At 47.5% G+C, this 21,807-nt stretch overlaps 1 protein-coding gene across 3 annotated transcripts in view; it reads left to right on the forward strand.

The window, feature by feature from the left end:
- Positions 1-21,807, forward strand: part of ABCC4 (ATP binding cassette subfamily C member 4) — a 214,174-nt gene that overhangs the window by 35,266 nt on the left and 157,101 nt on the right. For 2 of the 3 annotated variants that reach the window (XM_004273657.4, XM_049701021.1), the window contains exons 2-4: positions 8,821-8,931; positions 9,450-9,570; positions 21,155-21,379. In XM_004273657.4, coding sequence (XP_004273705.2) covers positions 8,821-8,931; positions 9,450-9,570; positions 21,155-21,379 — 457 coding nt within the window. Of the gene's footprint in view, positions 1-8,820; positions 8,932-9,449; positions 9,571-9,700; positions 10,016-21,154; positions 21,380-21,807 lie in introns of those variants that run through there. The other variant, XM_033435140.2, reaches the window with a different exon arrangement.

Genomic DNA, 21,807 nt, shown 5'->3' on the forward strand with positions numbered 1-21,807 from the left:
ATGCAGCCTGAAATGTCAGCACCGCTGAGCTTAAGCAATCCTGCCAGGGCTTCCCTGGTGGCGCAGTGGTTGGGAGTCTGCCTGCCGATGTGGGGGACACGGGTTCGTGCCCCGGTCCGGGAAGATCCCATGTGCCGCGGAGCGGCTGGGCCCGTGAGCCATGGCCGCTGAGCCTGCGCGTCCGGAGCCTGTGCTCCGCAACGGGAGAGGCCACAGCGGTGAGACACGCGCGTATTGCAAAACAAAAACAAACAAACAAAAAAGAAATCCTGCCATAGGGGAAAGTGTTCCAGTGCGGTAGGGTGGGTCTTACTGTGAGATCTGTCTGCATGCCTCTCATTTGTCCCTCACCTCAGTCCCTGCTCTTGGACTCTCTGACCCAGGTCACCCTGCTTCCCTACACCCCCTGTGTCAGCAGCCCTGCCCAGGCTGGGTCATGGAAGCCTCCAGTAATCAGGGAGCACTGAACAATGATTAATAATTTGCCACAGCTAAAAGCGCTTTCAAATGCATTATTCTTTCAACAATAAATGACTTATTTGAGTGGGGTGAGGGCACTTGTTGAATGATTAACTGACCTCAGCTGACCTTTGCATTCCCCTTCTCCTAGAGAAATTTAGAGAGGGTTGTGTGAGTGTGTTCTTTGCTGCGGCTCCTCCACCAGCAAGTTGTTCATTTATTTATTCAGCAGAGTTTTGAGTGACTCACTCTGTGCCGGGCCCAGTGAACCACCACGGAAAGACTGGGTCCTACCTGCATGGAGCTCTTGCATGGAGGACGAAATAAATAAGTGGATTATTTTTTCTCTCAACAAATAGAATGTAGTAAATGGGTAAAGAAAGTTGGAAGGAGGAAGTAGAGAATCTGGATTTGCTTTTTTAGACAAGGCAGTCCAGGCCTTTCTGTGGAGGCAACAATTAGCCTGAGACCTGGAAGAGAAAAGGTGTAATGATGGGGGAAAGTGAGCAAGTGGATCTGTCTGTTCCCAACAGAGGGAACAGCAGTCAGGAGTGGGGCAGGTTCTCGGAAGCACAGCACAGCAGCATGGCTGGAACGCTGAGCAGAGGTGCTGGACGGGATATGGGGTGGTGAGCTGGGAGGGGCCCATCATGAGTTGCACTCGGTCAGGACCGTAGGTGTAATTCTAGTGCAGGAGGACAGCATGCTCTTGTACTTTTTTTTTTTTTTTTTTGCGGTACACGGGCCTCTCACCGCTGTGGCCTCTCCCGTTGCGGAGCACAGGCTCCGGACGCACAGGCTCAGCGGCCATGGCTCACGGGCCCAGCCGCTCCGCGGCATGTGGGATCCTCCCGGACCGGGGCACGAACCCACGTCCCCTGCATCGGCAGGCGGACTCCCAACCACTGCGCCACCAGGGAAGCCCTGCTCTTGTACTTTGAAGACAGCATTCTGGCTTCTCTGTAGAAAGATCATAGGGAAACCAAGGGTGGAAGCAGGCAGTACAGTTTGCAGGCTCTTGCAGCTCAGAACCGATGGCGGCTTGGGGCTTTGGTCTCGGGACGATGGTGGTGGGAGGGTGACAAAAGATGCCAAGTGGTTGGGGCCAGGCTGCATTTTGGAGGAAGCAGCTGTGGGACTAGTTGGCGGGTTGGCTGCGGGGGTGAGGGGAAGGGAGGCATCAAGGGTAGTGGCCACCAGGTTTCTGGTTTGAGCAGTGCGTCTGTGAGGTTGACATTTACAGAGAGAATGGGAAGAGCAACTTTGGTGGGGAAGTCAGGAGTCCCATCTTGGATTCCTAAGTGGAGATGCCTGTTAGCCATCTACGAGGAGAGGACAAGAAGGCACTTAGCCACAGGGGTTTGGGGGAGTGGCCTCTGTCAGAGAGTGCAGGGAGCTGCTTTGGCTAACATTTCGACACTTCTTAGTGTCTCCTTCAGCCTCTCCTCTTGGGGGCCTTGGGGAACAGAGCTGAAAAAGCAATGGCTTCATTCACAGATACACTTCCTCAACATCAAGTGGGTACAGCTTCCCAATAATGGAGCCTCAGTTCTGTCTTCTAGCCCCATCCCTGCCTACTGTAAACACTGCCCGACACCTATAGAGGCCATTGCCAGTTGTTCTCTTCATTCAGTGTTGAGTTCTTTTTTTCTTTTAAGCATGCTCCACAGTTTAATAAAACTTGCCAGGAAGATGTGCCAGTGTTTCTGTGGCTTTGTGCACTCCCGTGAGCCCTCCTGGGAGTGTGGGGTTCCCTTGGTCCGGTCAGGCACATGGCTCCGTGGGGCATTGGCCTTTACAGCGTAAGTACTTGCATTGTTTTGGTCGTTTTACATGTCACTTCCTTCTCACTTTTATGCAAAACAAGTGACACAGGGTGGCAGCCAAGTGTGAGCTGGGGAAGGAGGAAGCCCTCCTCAGAAGGAGGTCATTTCCATGTGGCTCCGTGTTCACTGAGCTTCACTGTGTCCCAGGAACCGTGCGGGTCACGGAGTGTGCGAAGCGTCCGCGAGGCTGTCCTGCCCTTGAGGGAGCCCCAGTCTGTTGTGGAGATGACGGTGCTGAGGAAGGACCGTGTGCTCAGCGGACAGCTGTCCACACCAGTGTGGTTCAGACGTAAGATCGCAGCCCATTGGTGCAGCACGAAATCAACTTTGTGGATTTCGACTGGTGTTTCTTTCTTCTTCAAAATAAGTTTTAAAAATTGTGGTAAAATACACAACATATTTACCACCTTAACCATTTTAAAGTGTACACTTGAGTGGAATTAATGACATTACACTGCTGTGCAACCATCATCATGGTCCACAGGATCCTTTTCATCAGTAAAACAGAAACTCTGTACCCCTCCCCTCCCCTCCCCTCCCCTCCCCTCCCCTCCCCTCCCCTCCCCCTCCCCTCCCCTCCCCTCCCCTCCCCCCTCCCCTGGTAGTCACCATTCTATTTCTGTGTCTGTCATTTTTGACTCTTTGGATACTTCATATAAGTTGAATCATATGGTATTTGTCTCTGTGTGACTGGCTTATTTCACTTAGCATAATATCCTTAAGGTTCATCTATGTTATAGCCTGTGTCAGAATTTCCTTCTTTGAGACTCAGTAATATTCCAGTGTACATGTGTACCACACTTTGATTTTCCATTCATTCATCATTGCTTCCACCTTTTGGGTCCTGTGAATAATGCTCCTGTCATTATGGGTATATCATGACTGGCATTTCTCTTGCAATGAAGTAGGCTAGAATAGAAAATAGCAGGGGATGGGACTTCCCTGGTGGTCCAATGGGTAAGACTCCACACTCCCAATGCAGCGGGCCTGGGTTCTATCCCTGGTTGGGGAACTAGATCCCGCATGCATGCTGCAACTAAGAAGTCTGAATGCTGCAACTAAAGATCCCACGCGCTGCAATGAAGATACGGTGTGCCGCAACTAAGACCTGGCGCAGCCTAAATAAATACTAAAAAAAAAAAAGAAGAAAAAGAAAATATCAGGTGTACATAGTGTGGGCAGACCCAGACTACTGATGAGGCATGAGGCACAGCTTTGCAAGCCGTATGAGATGCCATATATCCTAAATTAACCTAGACGCATTGATGTTTATTTCCCATGCACCGATACACTGTGCACTCTGTGAAAGCATCAAGATAACTTAATAAATTCTATCAGTTCTTTAACCTTGAGTTAGACATCCTTGTTTTTGGCCACACCGCATGGCATGCGGGATCTTAGTTCCCCGACCAGGGATCAAACCCGCACCCCCTGCAGTGGAAGCACAGAGTCTTAACCACTGGACTGCCAGGGAAGTCCCCTAGGCATCCTTTTAATTAAGAAAATGTGAATTACTTGTTCACATGTATTTGATTCAGCTGCTGGAATGGTTCTTTGACCCAAGTAAGGTAGTTTCTTTCCTTTGCTCTGTGGTTTCACAAATCCCAATGAGTAGCATCAAAGGCTTGCTTGGGTAGGCAGTCATAGTCATACTCCTTACTCTCAGGAGGGATATCTGGAACTTGGAAGCAAGAGCTCTGTCATCCCTCATGGGGGAAGAAGTTTAATAGTTTGGAAGAAAGCGTTTGATTGGAACAGACACTAAAGGCCAGATATTCAGAGGTGAGTCAGCGCAGGCACTCACCGGCATAGAGGGATCTTGGTGACGAATTGAGTCCTGTATCTAGTGGTGGCCATGTGTGCTGTGCTAAGTAGGTAAGGTGTCACCTGCTGGTTGTGAGGTCCCTTACTTGTTAGTTCCAACCAATACTGCTTCAATCCCTTCCGAACCTTAGGAGGTGGTCAGCATGAGCAATATTTTACTTGTGATTCCTTGTTTTATTCTCAGTGTTAACTGAATTGGATGCAAATGTGTCAAAAAAATTTTTTTGGAGGGGAGGGATAAACTGGGAGACTGGGATTGACATATACACACTACTATATACAAAATAGATAAGTAATAAGAACCTACTGTAGAGCACACAGAACTGTGCTCAGTACTCTGTAATGGCCTATATGGGAATAGAATCTAAAAAAGAGTGGATATATGTATACGTATAACTGATTTACTTTGCTGAACAGTAGAAACTAACACAACACTAAACTCTACTCCAATAAAAATTAATTAAAAAATTATTTTTGAGGAGGCGAATGAGGATGGTTACCCATGCACAGTAGTTGTAGATTCTCAGTCTTGGTTGTAGCGTGGGAAAAAGTATTTGGAAGACGTGTGGTGATAAGACAAGGGACACTATGAAGAAGTGAAAGGAGGGGATTAGCTGGTGGGAGGAAAGGGAGGTAAGGCCAGGGGTGAACCAGAAAAGGCCTGGAAGCTCAGAGGCAGGAAGGCTCTGCAGTGCGCACAGCCTGGGAGGACCCTGGTGGACCCCAGGGTAGAGGGTATGGAGGGAGCTGGGGGCACGCAACTTGCATTGCTGCTTCACTTACAACAGGAAGTGGATAAAAAGAGCAGGGATGAGAAAATGGATTTTGAGCAAGTTTTAAGAAATGGGGGGAACTTCCCTGGTGGCACAGTGGTTGGGAATCTGCCTGCCAATGCAGGGGACATGGGTTCGATCCCTGGTCCGGGAAGATCCCACATGCCACGGGGTGGCTAGGCCCGTGCGCCACGGCTGCTGAGCCTGCGCTCTAGAGCCCGCATGCCACAGCTACTGAAGCCCGTGCTCCACAATAAGAGAGGCCAAAGCAATGAGAAGCCCGCACACCGCAACAAGGAGCGGTCCCCGCTCGCCGCAACTAGAGAGGGCCCATGGGCAGCGGCGAGGACCCAATGCAGCCAAGAAAATAAATTAATTTAAAAAAAAAAAGAAAAGAAATGGGGAAAGTTACAGAGGAAAGGAGAGAAGATTCTAGCTTGAACATTGCCACCCACGTCTAATTGGATTTGGCTGTGGGCCACTCCAGGAAAGCCAGGGTGGTGACCCGTTTCAAGATAGTTCATCAGCATGTGGGTGTTCCGATGTCACGCTGGATAGGTTCCAGTGATATCTGTGCCAGGCACCGTGGCACGCGAGGCCCATGGAGATCCCACATAGCACGTGAGTTGTCATTGCCTGGAGGGAGTTGTGGTCTCTGGTGGGACAGTTAGGAGGGAAGTGCTGCTGTGGATGAAGACTTGTGGGAGAGCGGGGGAGGAGAGAGTATCATGGTGGCGAGGACGACTCTTGGGTTGGAACTGGGTTGAGGGATGGCTGGTTTGGCAGTGGTCTCAGTGCTGTCAGTGATAAATTGGAGTCAGGGTGCCAGTTGACTCAGGTCTCCATGTCTAACTGTCCAGGTGGCGACACATACTTTAGGCTCCCGTCAGTGAGCTTGCCATGATGGAAGTGAAAACCTTCGTGCCTTGATGGTACCCAGATTTGGGAAGTGAAGGGATTTGTGAGGGTCCTTAAATCAAGAGCTATGGGGAAAGACATTTGCCTAATTGAGCAACTTCATCTGTTTTCTGCTGGGGCCCACATGGGATTCCTCAAGATCGCTGTCATGGTGACCTCTGCTCTTTGTCTGATGGGACTTTGTAGTGTTCAGAGCAACACTGATCCTTTCAGTTGATGGCTCAGCAGCCCAGGGAGGTGTTATTATCCCCAGGTGTTCTCCCCGTTTGCTGGAGGCCAGTACTGAGAGGTCCTGTGGCTAATTCAAGGTCATGCAATCAGAAAGCAGCAAAGTATCATTACATTTTTAAAAATTGTGGTAAAATGCATATAAAGTAACATTTACCATCTTGACCATTTTTAAGCATATGGTTCAGTAGTGTGAAGTGCATTCACATCATTGTGCAACCAATTTCCAGAACTCTTTTCATCCTGCCTTAGTGTGTCATTATACACTAACTCCCCACTCTCCTTCCTTCCCGCCCCTGGCAACGACAGCACTACTTCGTTTCTCTCTGAATTTGACTAAGTACTTCATTGAAGTGGAATCATACAGTATCTGTCCTTTGTGACTATACCATTTTACACTTCCAGCAGCAGTGTGCAAGAGTTCCAGTTTCTCTACATCCTTGCCAACACTTATTTCCCTCCCTCCCTTCCTTCCTTCCAGATAACAGCCATCCTAATATATGTGAGGTGGCATCTCATTGTGGTTTTCATTTGCATTGCCCTGACAATGAGTGATGTTGAGCGTCTTTTCCTGTGCAAGTAGACTTTTAAAGAGGGCCTTTCAGGGTAAATCCCACTGTTAATTCCCTGAGCGTTTTTGGGAGGGAATAAGTGTAGGATAAATGGCAAAACATTTTTCAAACCTGTTTAGTGGTGATGCTAGCAGATTTATACTTTTACTTTGGAAGGAAATTGAGACCTAGAGATATTAAGGGTCACGGAGATGCTGAACTGGAGTGGAGAAGGAGATGGGGGGGACAGTTGAGGCCCTGGGGCCTCAGTACCACTGAGGGACTAGAATCCAGTCTTCTGCCTCCTGGTCTGGGGATCTGTAGAGGTGCCAAGCTACCAGGGTTAGCAAAATCTGAAGCTCAGTCTCTCTTACTGCTTCTTTAATAATTCATAGACATTCATTTATTCAACAAAGAATTCTTTAGCATCTCCTTTCTACCTGTATTGTGCTAGGAATAACGCAATAAAAGAAGTGTGGGGCTTTCCTGGTGACGTAGTGGTTGGGAATCCGCCTGCCAATGCAGGGGACACGGGTTTGATCCCTGGTCCAGGAAGATCCCATGTGCCATGGAGCAACTGAGCCCGTGCGCCACAACTGCTGAGCCTGCGCTCTAGAGCTCAAGAGCCGCAGCTAGAGAAAGGCCGCGCGCAACAACGAAAACCCAACACAGCCAAAAAAAAAAAGAAGTGTGGTCTCTGCTTTCATGGGTTATTATTGTCTGGCCTTGGAAATTTCCTTACTCTGGCAAAGTGAGTAGAATGGTGTTAACCTTTGGGCTGTCTCTGCGTATTAATCATTATTTAAATAATGCATAATGGATTTGGATAATGTTTTTTTAGCCCTTTGTATAGTTACTGTTTTTTCCATTAATAATAAGTAATTTGTAGAGAGGTGATTTGAGAGTATGTAAATGTCATGGTTCACACAAGCTTTCATCCACGAGGTTTAACTTCCATTGATAATTTTCTGACTCCATTGTTCCTTCTATATTTGTTTGCAATCTAGACTGCAACAGTTTTCCCTTCTCTCCTGTTCATGAAGTAATAAAGTCATGGATTCTTTTGTTATTTAATGGGTTATAATTCACTGACATTTATTTAATACCTAAAGTATCCCAGATTTGGCTAGCAAGAGCCCTTCAAGCCGGCTTCTCTGTCTTTTGCACACATCCTTGTGATTACTTTAGAGCTTCCTTATTTTAGGGTGCAAGATGTCCAGGCCCATCTTGTACTTTCTCTGCCGTTGGGCCTGGCCTGTCTATGGTGATGCTGTTGCTGGGAATGCCTGGGGCTCTACTCACCTGGACCTGGTCTAGTTATAGCAGCCTGCACAGAAATCTCCTCTTTTGGGGCCCATGTTGTGGCTGGACCGGCCCTTGTGGTTCTTAAGATTGTGAGACATGTCTCAGCAACAACCAAGAGGGAGTTCTGAAATGGCAAGATTTATCGCTCACATGTCCTGAAGGGTACAAGGCACACCTGAGGTCACACAGCCCCAGAGAGAGAGGGAGAGGGAGGGAGGGAGGGAGGGAGGGAGGGAGAGCACGTGCACGTGGTGAGCTTGTACCTGCACTTCTGCCTTGTTGGGGTCAAGGGCTGGGTGCATGTCAGGCAGGCACTTATGATGAAAAAAGCTAATTGTCAGGTGCTGACACACACTGAACCAACCTTGGAATCAGCCATTGCTTCAAGGAGCACTGGTTCCTCTTAGGAAGGATATTAAAAAGCCGAGATCTGGGTGAAGGGGACCAAAAGGCACAAACTTCAGTTATAAAAGAAATAAGTCATGGAGATGTAATGTCCAGCATAGTGACTGTGGTTAATAATACTGTGTTATTTGAAAGCTGCTGGGAGTTGACCTTAAAAGTTTTCATTAGAAGAATAAAAAAAATGATTACTGTGTATGTTAAAAAAACAAAACACCAAGATCTGGAGACTTGAATGCTCCCTGCTACCAGTGTGTCACTTCTTCCAGGGCCTCTCAGCGTATAGAGTTGAGAGAGAGAGAGAGAGAGTGAGTGTGTGTGTGTGTGTGTGTGTGTGTGTGTGTGTGTATGTGTGTGTGTAAACACGCATCTAATTTTCTTCCCCCATATCTCTATATTTAAAATGTAGACCTATTTCTGTAGGCCTCTTTTTTTAATTTTTAATTTTTTTAAAGACAGAGGCCGTCGATGTGGGATTCTAATTAGACAGATGTGTAGTTTGGATATATGTCACTCTCCTTTAATTTTTAACAGGTGGCTAAACCCCTTGTTTAAAATCGGTCACAAACGCAGATTAGAAGAAGATGACATGTACTCAGTGCTTCCGGAGGATCGCTCCAAGCACCTGGGGGAAGAGCTGCAGGGGTGAGTAGCAGGCGGTGAGGGGGAGGGGAAGGAAGGTGAGAGCTTCTGCGTGTGGCAGTGGTTTGGAGTGGGCTTTGCCTTCCTCTGGGTTCTCCTGCAGCCTCCTCACCCATGACATTGCACGCTCACCCGCCTGGGGCCGACCCTGGGCTTCGCCCACTTTAGAGGCCGGGGGGCCCCGTGTTTCCTGTGCGTTTGTGGAAGGGGAGCCAAGGCCCTGGATGCTGAGCTCTGTCCCCAGAGGTGGTGTCCCTGGAGGAGGCTGTCTGCCCTCTTGAGCTACTCGTGGTGCTGTCAATACAGCAAAGCTTGGAAGTAACTTGTTTCCCCTCAGAGCCTGTTTTTCTGGTCCTTCAGGGTCTGCACCCTCCTCTTTCCGGAGCCCTGCAAGCAGTTAACCAGCACTGATGGGACAGCCACAGAGTGCCCTGGAGTGAAGGCCTATCTTCCGCTCTGCCACCGCCCCTGTTTTACCCGTGGCAGGGCTGTTCTTTACTGTGCTTGGTTTCTCATTGCAGGTACTGGGATCAAGAAGTGTTGAGAGCCGAGAAGGATACACGGGAGCCTTCTTTAACGAAAGCGATCATAAAGTGTTACTGGAAATCCTATTTAGTTTTGGGGATTTTTACGTTAATTGAGGTAAAAGCTGTTACATACAGCGCATTGCTTTTCGGTGTATGTGGCTCAGTAATGAGACGGATGCGACGGGTGGGGAGAGGCCAGTCGTTTAAGGTCCGAGGATAAACCTTGTCTAGGAAACGTGTAGCCCAGCGGTTGTATTTAGCTTTAGAATGGACAGGTCCTTACAAGGAGTGGACCTCCAGGGGGTTACATAGTGTCATGGAGGGATGGTGCTGAAAAGGAAAGACATACTATGTTAGGATGTTCTCGGTGCTCCGTATAACTGCTGAAAGTGATCCTTGACCAAAAGAAAATCCAGCAAAACCTCAAAGAAGATGTGCCCTGGGGTTTGGAGAAAGTAAACTTGGACCTGAGCCCACGACAACATAAGACATTTTACAGACGCTCAACAAATAACTGTTAACTTGACCAGGTCACATCTGATAAATGCTTTCCTAAGAAGGTATCTTCACCTTCCCCCTTCCAGCGGAACAGAACCCGTGGCCCTGCATCTGGGTTGGAGCTGCCCAGAGCTCGGAAGAGCACACCCTTCGCTGGGCTGGCCCTTCCCAGCGGGCCGGACACTGAGAGCCAAAGCCCCCCACGGGGAGGAGCTCCAGCTTCACCACGAGTTCTGTGCACCACACGTTCTGGTTTCGGTCCCTGGCTGTGGGGGTGGATTGCTGGTTGAAAGCAGAGCCTTGGTAGTTTGCAGAGGGTGTAGGAGGGGGATGTGCAGGGGAGAACCTAAGGCAGAAAGCTGTGAGGTCAGTGACCACCATGACCCAGAAGGTTCTGGGTTAAGATCCCCTAGTGAGACAGTTCTCCCTGGGGGCACAGTGCCAGTCGGCCTGCCTATTCCGGCTGCAGCCTGCTGGAGGTCTGCTGCAAATCCACCTGGGTGGCTCGTGCTCTCTGTGGTACCTTAGTGCTGCCGTAGGGACAGGGCCAGCCTGTGAGTGTGTGAGAGCAGGAGGGATAGAAGATGCAGTTGCTGTGAAAGAGTTGTTTTAGGTGGAGAAGGTGAGTTGTCATAAATATGCTTTTATTGGGGGTGAGATGGGTCTGCTAGGTGGTTTGTAGGTGGCAGCTGTGGCTCTTTTTAAAATTTTTGTTGGAGTATAGTTTCTTTACAGTGCTGTGTTATTTCTTCTGTACAGCAAAGTGAATCAGTTAATGTATACGTATATCCCCTCTTTTTTAGATTTCCTTCCCATTTAGGTCACCACGGAGCATTGAGTAGAGTTCCCTGTGCTGTACAGTAGGTTCTCATTAGTTATCTCTTTTTTGCATAGTAGGGTGTATATGTCAGTCCCAATTTATCCTGTCTCCCCCCGCCCCCAATTCCCTCCTTGGTGTCCGTAAGTTTGTTCTGTACCTTGTGTCTCAATTTCTGCTTTGCAAGTAAGTTCATCCGTACCATTTTTCTAGATTCCACATGTACGCAATATTATATATTTGTTTTTCTCTTTCTGACTTACTTCACTCTGTATGACAGGCTCTATGTCCATCCATCTCACTACAAATAACTCAATTTCGTTCCTTTCTATGGCTGAGTACTATTCCGTTGTATATATGTACCACAGCTTCTTTATCCATTCATCTGTCGACGGACACTTAAGTTGCTTCTATGTCCTGGCTATCGTGAATAGTGCTGCAATGAACATTGGGGTGCATGTATCTTTTGTAATTATGGTTTTCTGCGGGTATATGCCCAGGAGTGGGATTGCTGGGTCACATGGTAGCTCTATTTTTAGTTTTTTGAGGAACCTCCATACTGTTCTCCATAGTGACTGTACCAATTTACATCCCCACCAACAGTGAAAGAGGGTTCCCTTTCTCCACACCCTCTCCAGCATTTATTGTTTATAGGTTTTTTGAGGATGGCTTTTCTGACTGGTGTGAGGTGATAAATCTCACTGTAGTTTTGACTTGTGTTTCTGTAGTAATTAGTGATGTTGAGCATTTTAAAATGTGTTTGTGGGCCGTCTGTGTGTCTTTTTTGGAGGAGTGTTTACTTAGGTCTTCCACCCATTTTTTTATTGTGTGGCTCTTGTTTGAAAGGCTTTGTTGTCCTGAAGGGCACTGCGGGCAGTGGGTAGTTGGGTAGGTGAAGCCTGCCCCACACAACTGGAGAAACCAGAGAATTCTGTCACCTCACAGGTGACTGGATGGTCCTGGGAGATTGAGTTCTCATGATGACAAAGGTGGCTTGGCCATTGTGCCAGAGGGTGGGGACATCTATATGGGGCCGTGTTCCGTCTTTGAGAGAGCACTGACCACCTAGATACTGCCATGGCCTTGTGAAGGGCAGGGTGGAGATGCAAACCCATGCGATTTCCTCAGGGGTTGGAGAGGGTGCAGGAGCCCCTCAGTCTGTCCCAGCCCTTCTTTGACCTGTGTACAGCTGTCCCAATGATGGTGTTTCTGCATAGTCACAGTAAGTCTCTGTTTGAAATACAGGCAGCAAGCTGGTGTGGACTGTGTGTGTAGGATTTCCTGACCTCACAGAGCAAGCGCTCATGAATTCTACTTGTCCGGAAACCTTGGGGCGTCGGGGTGTGCCTGCAGCTCATGCCAGGTGCCTGGTTTGGGGTGAGCAGAGATGAGTGGCCTCAGGGTTTAGTGTTGGATCGTATCCTGAAGCAGGTCTTTCTCTGCTGTCCCTGGTTCTCTAGTTTCTCTTTGGTACCAGATGCTGAAGAAGGTGAAGGCAGGTTGGTCTCAAAGCGTGGCCCATGTGGCTGGGTTTGCAGCGAGCTGCAGGTGTTTCATGCTGTCCTGCACTGTTGGTCCCTTGGGTGGGGTCCCTAAACTTTAGATGGATCCCATCCTAACATGAGCTCCAGGTCTTTGCTGTGGCAGCTTATGGGAGAAGCAGACACAGAGGGAGAGGCCGCAGGAACTGGGGTTCTTCCTGAGAGGGAATCGGCCGCACTGGGGTGCTGGGAGCTTTGATTCCAAAGTTGTCCAGCCCCGGTAGTACTTCCTGCTAGGGGTCCAGGAAAACCAGACCTGGGGGCTGCATAAGGCGCAACTGGTAGAGCACTGGCCCCTCTTTCAGGAGGTTGGTTGTTGGGCAGTCATGGCAGAAAAGGGGGGAGTAGAGGACCTGGCAAACGTGCGGGCTCGTCTCAGTAGTAGTACTAGAAGTACTAGTAGCAGTAACAGGGGCTCCTACTCAGTAGCACTGGTGGTGGCGACTGCAGTACTGTTAGTGTGGTAATAAAAATATTAAGTTCTTGAAAAATACTATGTACCAGAACTGCTGTAAGCACTTTATATGTGATATTAGTAGTATTTCTTTGGCTGAGTCAACAGTCATAGGTATTATATTACCCCCATTTTAGAGAAGAAGATACAGAGTGCTAAGTAGTTACACAGTGTGCCTGTGGTCACACGAAGCATAAGGGACGGACTGAGGTTCCATCTCGGACGCTCTGACTTAAGAGAATGTCCGTCTCAATGACTGAGCTTGTCCAGGGTCAGGAGGGCTTGTCTTGAGAGCTTTGTTTCCATGGTCTCAGACACATGCATCCTGAACTTGGTGTAAGGATAATAAATAGTATGCTAAGGACTTCCTGGAGCAGGAAGCCAGATGGGAACATAAATGAGGGCGGAGTCAAGGCGACCACATCTCCTGGGTGAAGAAGTTCCTAGGGCTTTGACACTAGCAGCAGTGTCATGCTGTATTTAGATGGACCAGGAGAGGCCCTTTAGGAAACCACCTTTTACTCGTTACCGGCTGTAAGTGGATGAGGTTGTGACTGTTCCGTGACCCAAGTTCTAAACAACCATCCACACTTTTACGAAACCATTCCAGATGGGCTCCCTGAGATGGGCCGGGGGAAGGTAGTAGGTCTTGGATGGTGGCTACGGTGGGACAGTGATAATCTGGGCACAGGTGGAGTGTTCCGTGTTGTTTTTTAGTAAGAGTGCGCAGTTGCTTGCTGAGAGCTCGCTGAGAACTTGCACCCCTGTGAATATGCAGTTGCATTTGCTCAGCGAGAATGAGGATCCCAGGTCGGTTACTGGGGTGTGGAGCAGTTCTCCTGTTCTGCTGTCTGAATACACTTTCCCACACACAGGTGTGCCCCAGGCCTGAGGTCCTAGGGTGATAGCTGGGTAGGAGCAGCTGGACTGGTGAGGATAGTAAGTGGCAGAACTCATGGTGGTTTACAGTATAACACTAGACAGTGGCCTCTCTTCCCTAGGTGAGTGTTGTGACTGGCGTACGGTGCTCATTCTAAATTTGTGTCCTTAGGATAATAACTTGCAGAACTCTTAGTTCTCAGGCAGTGGAGTTCAGGGAGTTGAGGGCCATTAAAGCTCAAGGAGAAGTAAACATCGAATTTTATTGGTAGTCAAACGAAGCCTGAAATCCAACACAAATATTCCTGTTCTCCTAGACTTGCCGTTTGACATACTGCTGTTTTGGAGACGTTAAAAATCATTCCTTATGACAGAGCTAATAAGGATCTGTTACATTTTAAAACTCATTTTCAGGTGCTGTTTTGGGTTTTCAGTGATTAAAACTACTGAGTTAGAGGCAATAAATGTTAGTTAAATAATTGATTTTATGAAGCAACTGCCCATTTTGTGATCATCTGTGCTGCTTGCTGGTCTTTGTATTTTATTTTATTTAAAAAAATATTTATTTATTTATTTGGTTGTGGCAGGTGAGCTCCTTAGTTGTGGCATGCGAACTCTTCCCCCCTACCCCCAACAAATTTATTTATTTATTTATTTTTGGCTGCATTGGGTCTTCATTGCTGCATGCGGGCTTTCTCTAGTTGCGGAGAGCGGGGGCTACTCTTTTGTTGTGGTGCGGGGGCCTCTCCTTGTCATGGCTTTTCTTGCGGAGCACAGCCTCTAGGTGCTCGGGCTTCAGTAGTTGTGGCACATGGACTCAGTAGTTGTGGCTCGCGGGCTGTAGAGCGCAGGTTCAGTAGTTGTGGCGCACGGGCTGAGTTGCTCCGTGGCCTGTGGGGATCTTCCCAGACCAGGGCTCGAACCCGAGTCCCCTGCACTGGCAGGTGGATTCTTAACCACTGGCATGCGAACTCTTTCTGGGGGCATGCATGTGGGATCTAGTTCCCTGACCAGAGATCGAACCTGGGCCCCCTGCATGGGGAACGCAGAGTCTTAACCACTGCGCCACCGGGCAAGTCCCTGGTCTTCGTATTTTAGATAGTGGAAGATGTATACTCAGTACTCCGTCCTGGATTCTCTAAAACGCAGATGTTTCTTCCTTTGTGACCTCCAGCCCTCTTTTAATTCCTCTGGTGCACAGAGTGCCTCGTGGATCATCCATGATTCCCATGGAGTGTGCTGTGACCACCCACAGTGCAGGCGGGGCCTCCCCCGGCACTACCGCAGCACCAGCGGGAAGAGTCAGGTGATTCCAGCCCAGGGCGAGGCTTTCGGGATTAGAATTTTGAAGTATGAAAACCTCTGTCCTCTGATAATTGAGGAGTGATCTTAATGCTTGGAGAAACAGGTACCAGACTGATGTTGAACATGGAGCTCTTGCAGGCCACCCCTAACTAGAACAGAACAACCAGCGAGTTCCCAGCACGCCTGGCTCCTGTGTGCACCTTCCTGGGGACCGCAGGTGGGGAGGACGGGTCTCTGCCTGCCCAGGGCCCTCAGGTTGGAGAGGAGGAGCCTGAAGCCTCTGCCTGGGCCAGAGACGCAGAGGCTGCCTCCCAAGGTCATCGGGGGCCTTCTCCTGAGAGAGGAGGTCTCTGCCTGCTTGCTGCTGTGTAAGTGGGGTGACCTCAAAGAGCAAGTGTGGGTTGGCCCAGTCCCTTCCCCTGAGAGGGGAGGAGTGGCCTGAGGGGCTATGTATTATTCCCGGGACCCTTAGAAATGGCCCCCACCTTACCCTTAGAAAGGCCTCATTTGGCCTTTTTCTGAGGCCACTTTTACTGATTGTCTCTGGTCCAGGTGGAGCCTGTAGGAAGGCACATGTTTGTTTAAACTTACTTTGGAACTCATCTGATGGATTGGAAGTAAGCAGAATCCTCCGCTTCCCTGAGAGCTGTACTGGGCCTTTGCATCTATTTCCCAACATTTCCTTCCACATGTCTCTCACTGCCACTCAACCCAGAAGACTGAGGATGGCTACTGGTGGTAAAGATACTGTGGGCCATGAGCAGTCACTGGGGGCCACACAGCAAGGGAGAGGTAGAGGGAGCATCGAGCAAAGGATATGGGGGACCTGCAGAGCAGACCTGCTGTGTGCGCCCTGCTGGTTCTTGAGTGTATACATTAGCCATTAGATATCAGTAATACCCACAGTGATGACCTTGAGTCATAAATGAGGGTGATGCTTTTCAATCAATTTTCTTTCCTTTTTTTTAAACGTATGTAAGTTTTTATTATAACAATTAAAAGTTTTAAAAAAATTGGAGCATGATTGACTTACAATATTATATTCGTTTCAGGTATGCAACGTAGTGATTAAATATTTCTATACATTACAGAATGATTACCCCCATAAATCTAGTTACCCTCTGTCACCATAGAAAGTTTTCCAATATTATTGACTATATTTCCTGTGCTCTACGTTACATTCTCTTGCCTTATTTATATTATAACTGTAAGACTGTACCTTTTAATCTCCTTCACCTATTTCACTCATCCCCCCACCCTTCTCAACCCGTCGTTTTTTAAGAAGTCAGGCAAGTAGGTGACTCATTTTTACAAGACTGCATTTATAGTGGTTCACATTTTAAAAATCTGCTTAGAACCGAAACTTTTTATTACTTTCCAGAAAAGTTGGCTTTTATGAATGACTTCTCAAGAGTGCTTGTTCTGCTATGATCACCTGTAAGAAGCAATGAGTTTTCCAACCCTTTGTGAAACCAGCCTCTGCCGTTCAGAATAGAACAGGTCTCTTCCCAGAACTTCTGGATGATAAAGTGATCATAGCTTACACTTGTTTTTATGCTGGTTTCAGAGCACTTTGAGCTGTTTGTTGTATTGCATTTAGCTGTCCCAGGATTCCTCTGAGGTAGACAAGGCAAGTATTTCCACAGACAAGGCCCTGGAGGTGCAGGAGGGCACATGATGGGCTTAGGGGGTCACGTGACTTGCAGGTGGCAGACCTGGGTTCTGAAGCACAGCGTTCTGATTCCTAGGCCAGTGTTCTTTCCATTCTGTCCTGAGGCTTCCTCTTCCACCACAGCTTCCAGTGAAGGCTCGCAGAGCCAAGCCTTTATGAGAACAACTTTTTTTTCTGAAAACAGCTCTGTGCTCCTCTTTCAGCTGCTTCCTGCAGTGTGTTTTTTTGGTTCCCCCCCCCCCCCGAAGATTTTAAAGAACATTTCAAAAATAGAAAAACAGAATAATGTTGAAAGGTAGCAGAATGCACCACCCTAGAATGTGACTTTCTGGAGTGAAGATTATTTTGAGCTGACTGTATTTTGAGAAATAGACACAGGGCATTTACATGGATAACTCCATTTGTAAGGGCTTCTCCTTCTCTGTACCTGGAAGAGAAGGTTGGCTCTAAATCACAAAAGAATCTTGTCAATGAAGATTGGGTTTGCATAAGGAATCCAACTCTACCTTTCTTAACTTGTTTACCCTGCTTTTCCTAGTAACCTCTCATAAGGCTCCCCCCTCCCCCCGTTTAGCTGGAACCTCAGGACTTGTGTTCATATAGGTTTTTCTTGGAAGTACGATATGTCTCATGGAATTCTGATTAAAACCCTTGGTGGTACTTGTAAGTCATTCAGAGCAGGTCTGTAGCCCCTCTAGACTCAGATGCCATGGTGATGCAGGAGAGGAAGATAGCAGATGTTTACATGAGGTTAGTTTCTGCATCCAGAATCTTCCAGGGAGAGGGAATTTAAGGCTCCATCCCTCATCTGTTGAACCTAAACCAGTTCCTGGAGGCTGGGCCTCAGGCCTGTGAGGGCTCTTAACTCCTCGAGGTGATGCAGTCACAACGAAGGCCACTGTGGAAAAGAGGAGTAAAGACAGATACAGAATCCTGGTGGTGATTATTTCTCCAGATCCACTGCTTTTCCTCCTTAGCCTCTGTATCTTTCTCAACTCTAACTTGGTCACTTCTTCCCCAGTTTCTAAAAATTAACTGCCTATTCATTTCCCCCCAAGCTCACTCATTTGTTTCTTTGTGTGTTAGATGGTTTCTATTTCCTGTAATTTTTTTTTCCCTCATGACTCAGAGATGATGGAGTTGGGCAAGAAATATTTAAAGTACATGGGGGAGGGACTTCCCTGCTGGTCCAGTGGCTAAGACTCTGTGCCCCCAGTGCGGGGGGGGGCCCCGGGTTCGATCCCTAGTCAGGGAACTAGATCCCTCATGCCACAACTAAGACCCGGTGCAGCCGAATAAAATAAATAAATAAGGAAAGAAAGAAAGAAAGAAAAAGAAGGAGAGAAAGGAAGGAAGAAAGAGAAAGAAAGAACATGGGGAAACATGGAGGAGAAACTAGAAAGAAAGAACATGGGGAAACATGGAGGAGAAACTGTACCTACTGGGGAAGTTCTACCATCAAACTGTGTAAGAAATACCCCTAAGAAGTAAGAGGTGGGGTTAAATGTGAGGTGCTTTCAGGAGGCTGAATGCGAAGGACTCCACCCAGAAATATTTGCCTGAGAGACTCTTGTGAAACGTCGAACATTGGGGCTTTGTCGTATTATATTGGGTTGTTTTAAAAATCCTTTATGGTTTTGCAGTTGTGAAGAATTCTTGTGAAAGAATAAGAACTGTATTCTCAGTTGGTTCGTGGAAAGAATATTCACTGGGTCATAAGTTGGTGCCAAAGATGAAGGGTTTATTGGAGCAATTTTTGACCTTGTTCCTGCTTATCCAGAAAGTTTTCACTTGGTTAGTTTCAGGTTTGATGATGAATATTGTTTCAGTTGTTTTATTTCTCACTAGTTGAGGGTTAGGCTCAGGAACAGACAGCAGTTTGGAAGCTTTGGGCCACGTACTGGCATTACTCTTTTTTTTTTTTAAAAAAAGGTTTATTTATTTAATTCATTTAATATTTTTGCTGCATCGGGTCTTAGTTGCGGCACGTGGGATCTTCGTTGTGGTGTGTGGGCTTCTCTCTAGTTGTGGCGTACGGGTTTTCTCTAGTTGTGGAGCACAGGCTCCAGGGTGCGTGGGCTTTGTAGTGGTGGCGTGCGGGTTCCAGAGCACACGGCCTCTAGTTGAGGTGCACGAGCTCAGTAGTTGTGGCACGTGGGCTTAGTTGCCCCGCGGCACGTGGGATCTTAGTTGCCTGACCAGGGATTGAACCTGTGTCCCCTGCATTGTAAGGCGGATTCTTTACCACTGGACCACCAGGGAAGTCCCTGGCATTACTCCTTAATGAGACTGTTTGCTCAACTGAGTTATTAAAGACGGTCTCAGTGAAAAAATCATGACGCTTAGGCAGTAGTGACCTGCCTTTATTTTGTACTCTTTTTTGCTGAATTTGTTGCATCTGTCGGTATTCTCTTTGGTGGGTTTCCGACATTAGGCTCAAACGGAGAGCTGAGTAACACGGAACGGTGATTCCCAAAGATAATTATAAGTTTTAGGCAAGTTTGGGACGGCAAGTGTTACCACTGGGCTTCTGGTGGAGAGTCCCAGGTTTGTAGGTTGCAGCACCGGGCTGCCCTTGGCCATACCCGGGCTGGGACTGCCCGTGTGTACAGTTTGACATTCTTGCTTCTCTGTGTAAGCCTCCAGATTTCCATCTCAGTAAATTCTAAACAGTGTGTTTTACCATCTACTGTATGAGGGACTCTTCCATGAACTCTTAGTGCCTCTAGGGGTGAATGAAGGGGCATGCTGAAAATGGAACAGTGAGCCTTTGTGTCCTTGAGAGCCGATTATCTTGTTCTGATCTGATGATCTTACTCATCATGATTGTTCAACTAAACAGTGTTCCCTTACTTGTCTGTAGTAGATGAAACCTTCCGTGACCTCATGGAAGGCGAGGCAGCTGGTGCAGCCTGTGAACATGTGTGTAGAGCAAGACAGGAGGGTTGGGGTTTGATGTCACACCGATTTGAGGGACGGGGACAGCTTTCTGTAAATATCCTGATTGGGTACTAGTTGGTTGAGCAAAAAATGCATGTTAGTTTTTTTTTTTTTTGCGGTCCGCGGGCCTCTCACTGCTGTGGCCTCTCCCGTTGCGGAGCACAGGCTCTGGACGCGCAGGCTCAGCGGCCATGGCTCACGGGCCCAGCCGCTCCGTGGCATGTGGGATCCTCCCGGACCGGGGCACGAACCCGCGTCCCCTGCATCGGCAGGCGGACTCTCAACCACTGCGCCACCAGGGAAGCCCTGCATGTTAGTTTTGTTTCGCGTTTGGAGTTTTGGAGTCTCCATCCCTTCCTCTTGTGTGTGGGTTCTTCAGCTTCAGACGGACAGAAGAGAGCTATCAAATTCAACCTGTCATTTGTTTACCATGTCTGTGTCAGTAAGGAGGGATTGCCTGAAAGGAAAAGCCGAGTTCCAGAAAGATTTCCAAACTTTCGGCACTTTCTCTTTTGAGAAGTCTGTGGAGGAAAGGATGTGGAGGGCGGAGGTGTTTACTTTTGGTGACTTGGATTTGTGTTGAGTGTTTGGTTTTCCTTGATGGGGGAGAAGGGTAACTTTGGAGGGGTGAGTAGAGGGAGGAAGTAGGTTACCGGGCAGAGTGGCCATTTGGCAGAGTGGGCAAGTGTTGCTGTTGTGCCTTTAGTTTTGGGAAAGAAAATTGCTTTCACTAAGTCTTTCTCAGGAGGTAAGCATCAATGCCTCCGAACTCATTGGTTTTAGGATTTGAATTTTGGCCTTGGGGAATAGATGATTGGTAACATTTCTTCCAAACCAGCAGCTGCAGTGTATGGCGGATGGAGAACCATGGATGACATCACTTTTTAGCTTGGCTTCTGTCCTGTTTAATTTTTGACTCCAAGGAGCATCCCAGCTTCTAGTGGGTAGAGACATATTCACACAGCGTCCCCTGGGGCTGAGAGCCTGCGAACCTCCCAAGCTTTGTTTCTTTGTGATGCTCCCTCAGAAGCTGGGCTCCATTTTCTTGATCTTTGGACATGTGGAGTTTGGGTTGGGAAAGAGTGGATGTGTTTATGCCAGTGTCTCATTTCATAAAGGCTCTTAAAACAGAAGGTGATGGCAGGAGCATGTCTCCTGTACGTGAACCATCTTGACTTTCTGTTGGGCTGGGACGTTGAGAGTACAGGGGGCAGGGGCAGGCTGCCAGCAGGGCTTGTTCATATGGAAGCAAACTTCTTACCCTTCCTCAGCTTATCTTCAGCTAAGACTTACTTGGTATTTTGCCAAATGTTTTCTAAAGCACTGGTTGTAATATTTGCTGAGCATCCGCAGTGTACGAAGCACAATGTACTAAGGCTTTATTGTCTTTGTAAAATTTTTGCTTAAGGTTAAAACTGTTGTCTGCTTGTGTTATAGAAGATAGTGGATATGTGGATTTTTCTTTTAGGTTAACCATGAATGTTGCATTTTGTCAAAATGCCTTTTTAACAAGTAATAATAAAAGTAAAGCTTGTGTTAAGAAAAACGGGTTTGGCTTGTATTTCTAATTAAGGCTTTTTTCTTTACTTTTAGGAAAGCACCAGAGTAGTTCAGCCCATAATTTTGGGGAAAATTATTGGTTATTTTGAAAACTACAATCCCACTGATTCTGCTGCTTTGTACAAAGCCTACGGCTATGCCGGAGTGCTGAGTGCCTGCACGCTCGTTTTGGCCATTCTGCACCACTTATACTTCTATCATGTTCAGTGTGCGGGGATGAGGTTAAGAGTAGCCATGTGCCATATGATTTACCGCAAGGTAAGTATCACTCGGAACCAACGTGTGTACCTTTCCTGAACTATCAGAAGCCTTTTGGGAAAGTTCTCTGTCAAGTAAAAACTTTATAACTAGTCAAAATTGTGAATCACTACATTGTACACGTGTGACTTATATAATATTGCACATCAAGTATACTTCAGTAAAAAAAAGTAAGAAAAACACATTGTACCCAGGAAAAAAATTTTTTTCTTAATGACTGTCCTCATTTACACCATACTTCAGAGCTTGGTATTTGCATCAAGCCGATTTTGTTGTTTAAGCAAACCTTACAAAAATGTAATGAAAAGATTTCTCTCAGATCAGGGCTGCTTTTGATAACTTTCATTCACAGTCCACTGCATTATATGCAGTAAATTTGTAATGAAGTCTATAAGCAGCACCTGTGTTATCAAGTTGATTTTTTTTTT

Source organism: Orcinus orca, chromosome 18 (assembly GCF_937001465.1).
Source record: "Orcinus orca chromosome 18, mOrcOrc1.1, whole genome shotgun sequence".
NCBI lineage: Eukaryota > Metazoa > Chordata > Mammalia > Artiodactyla > Delphinidae > Orcinus > Orcinus orca.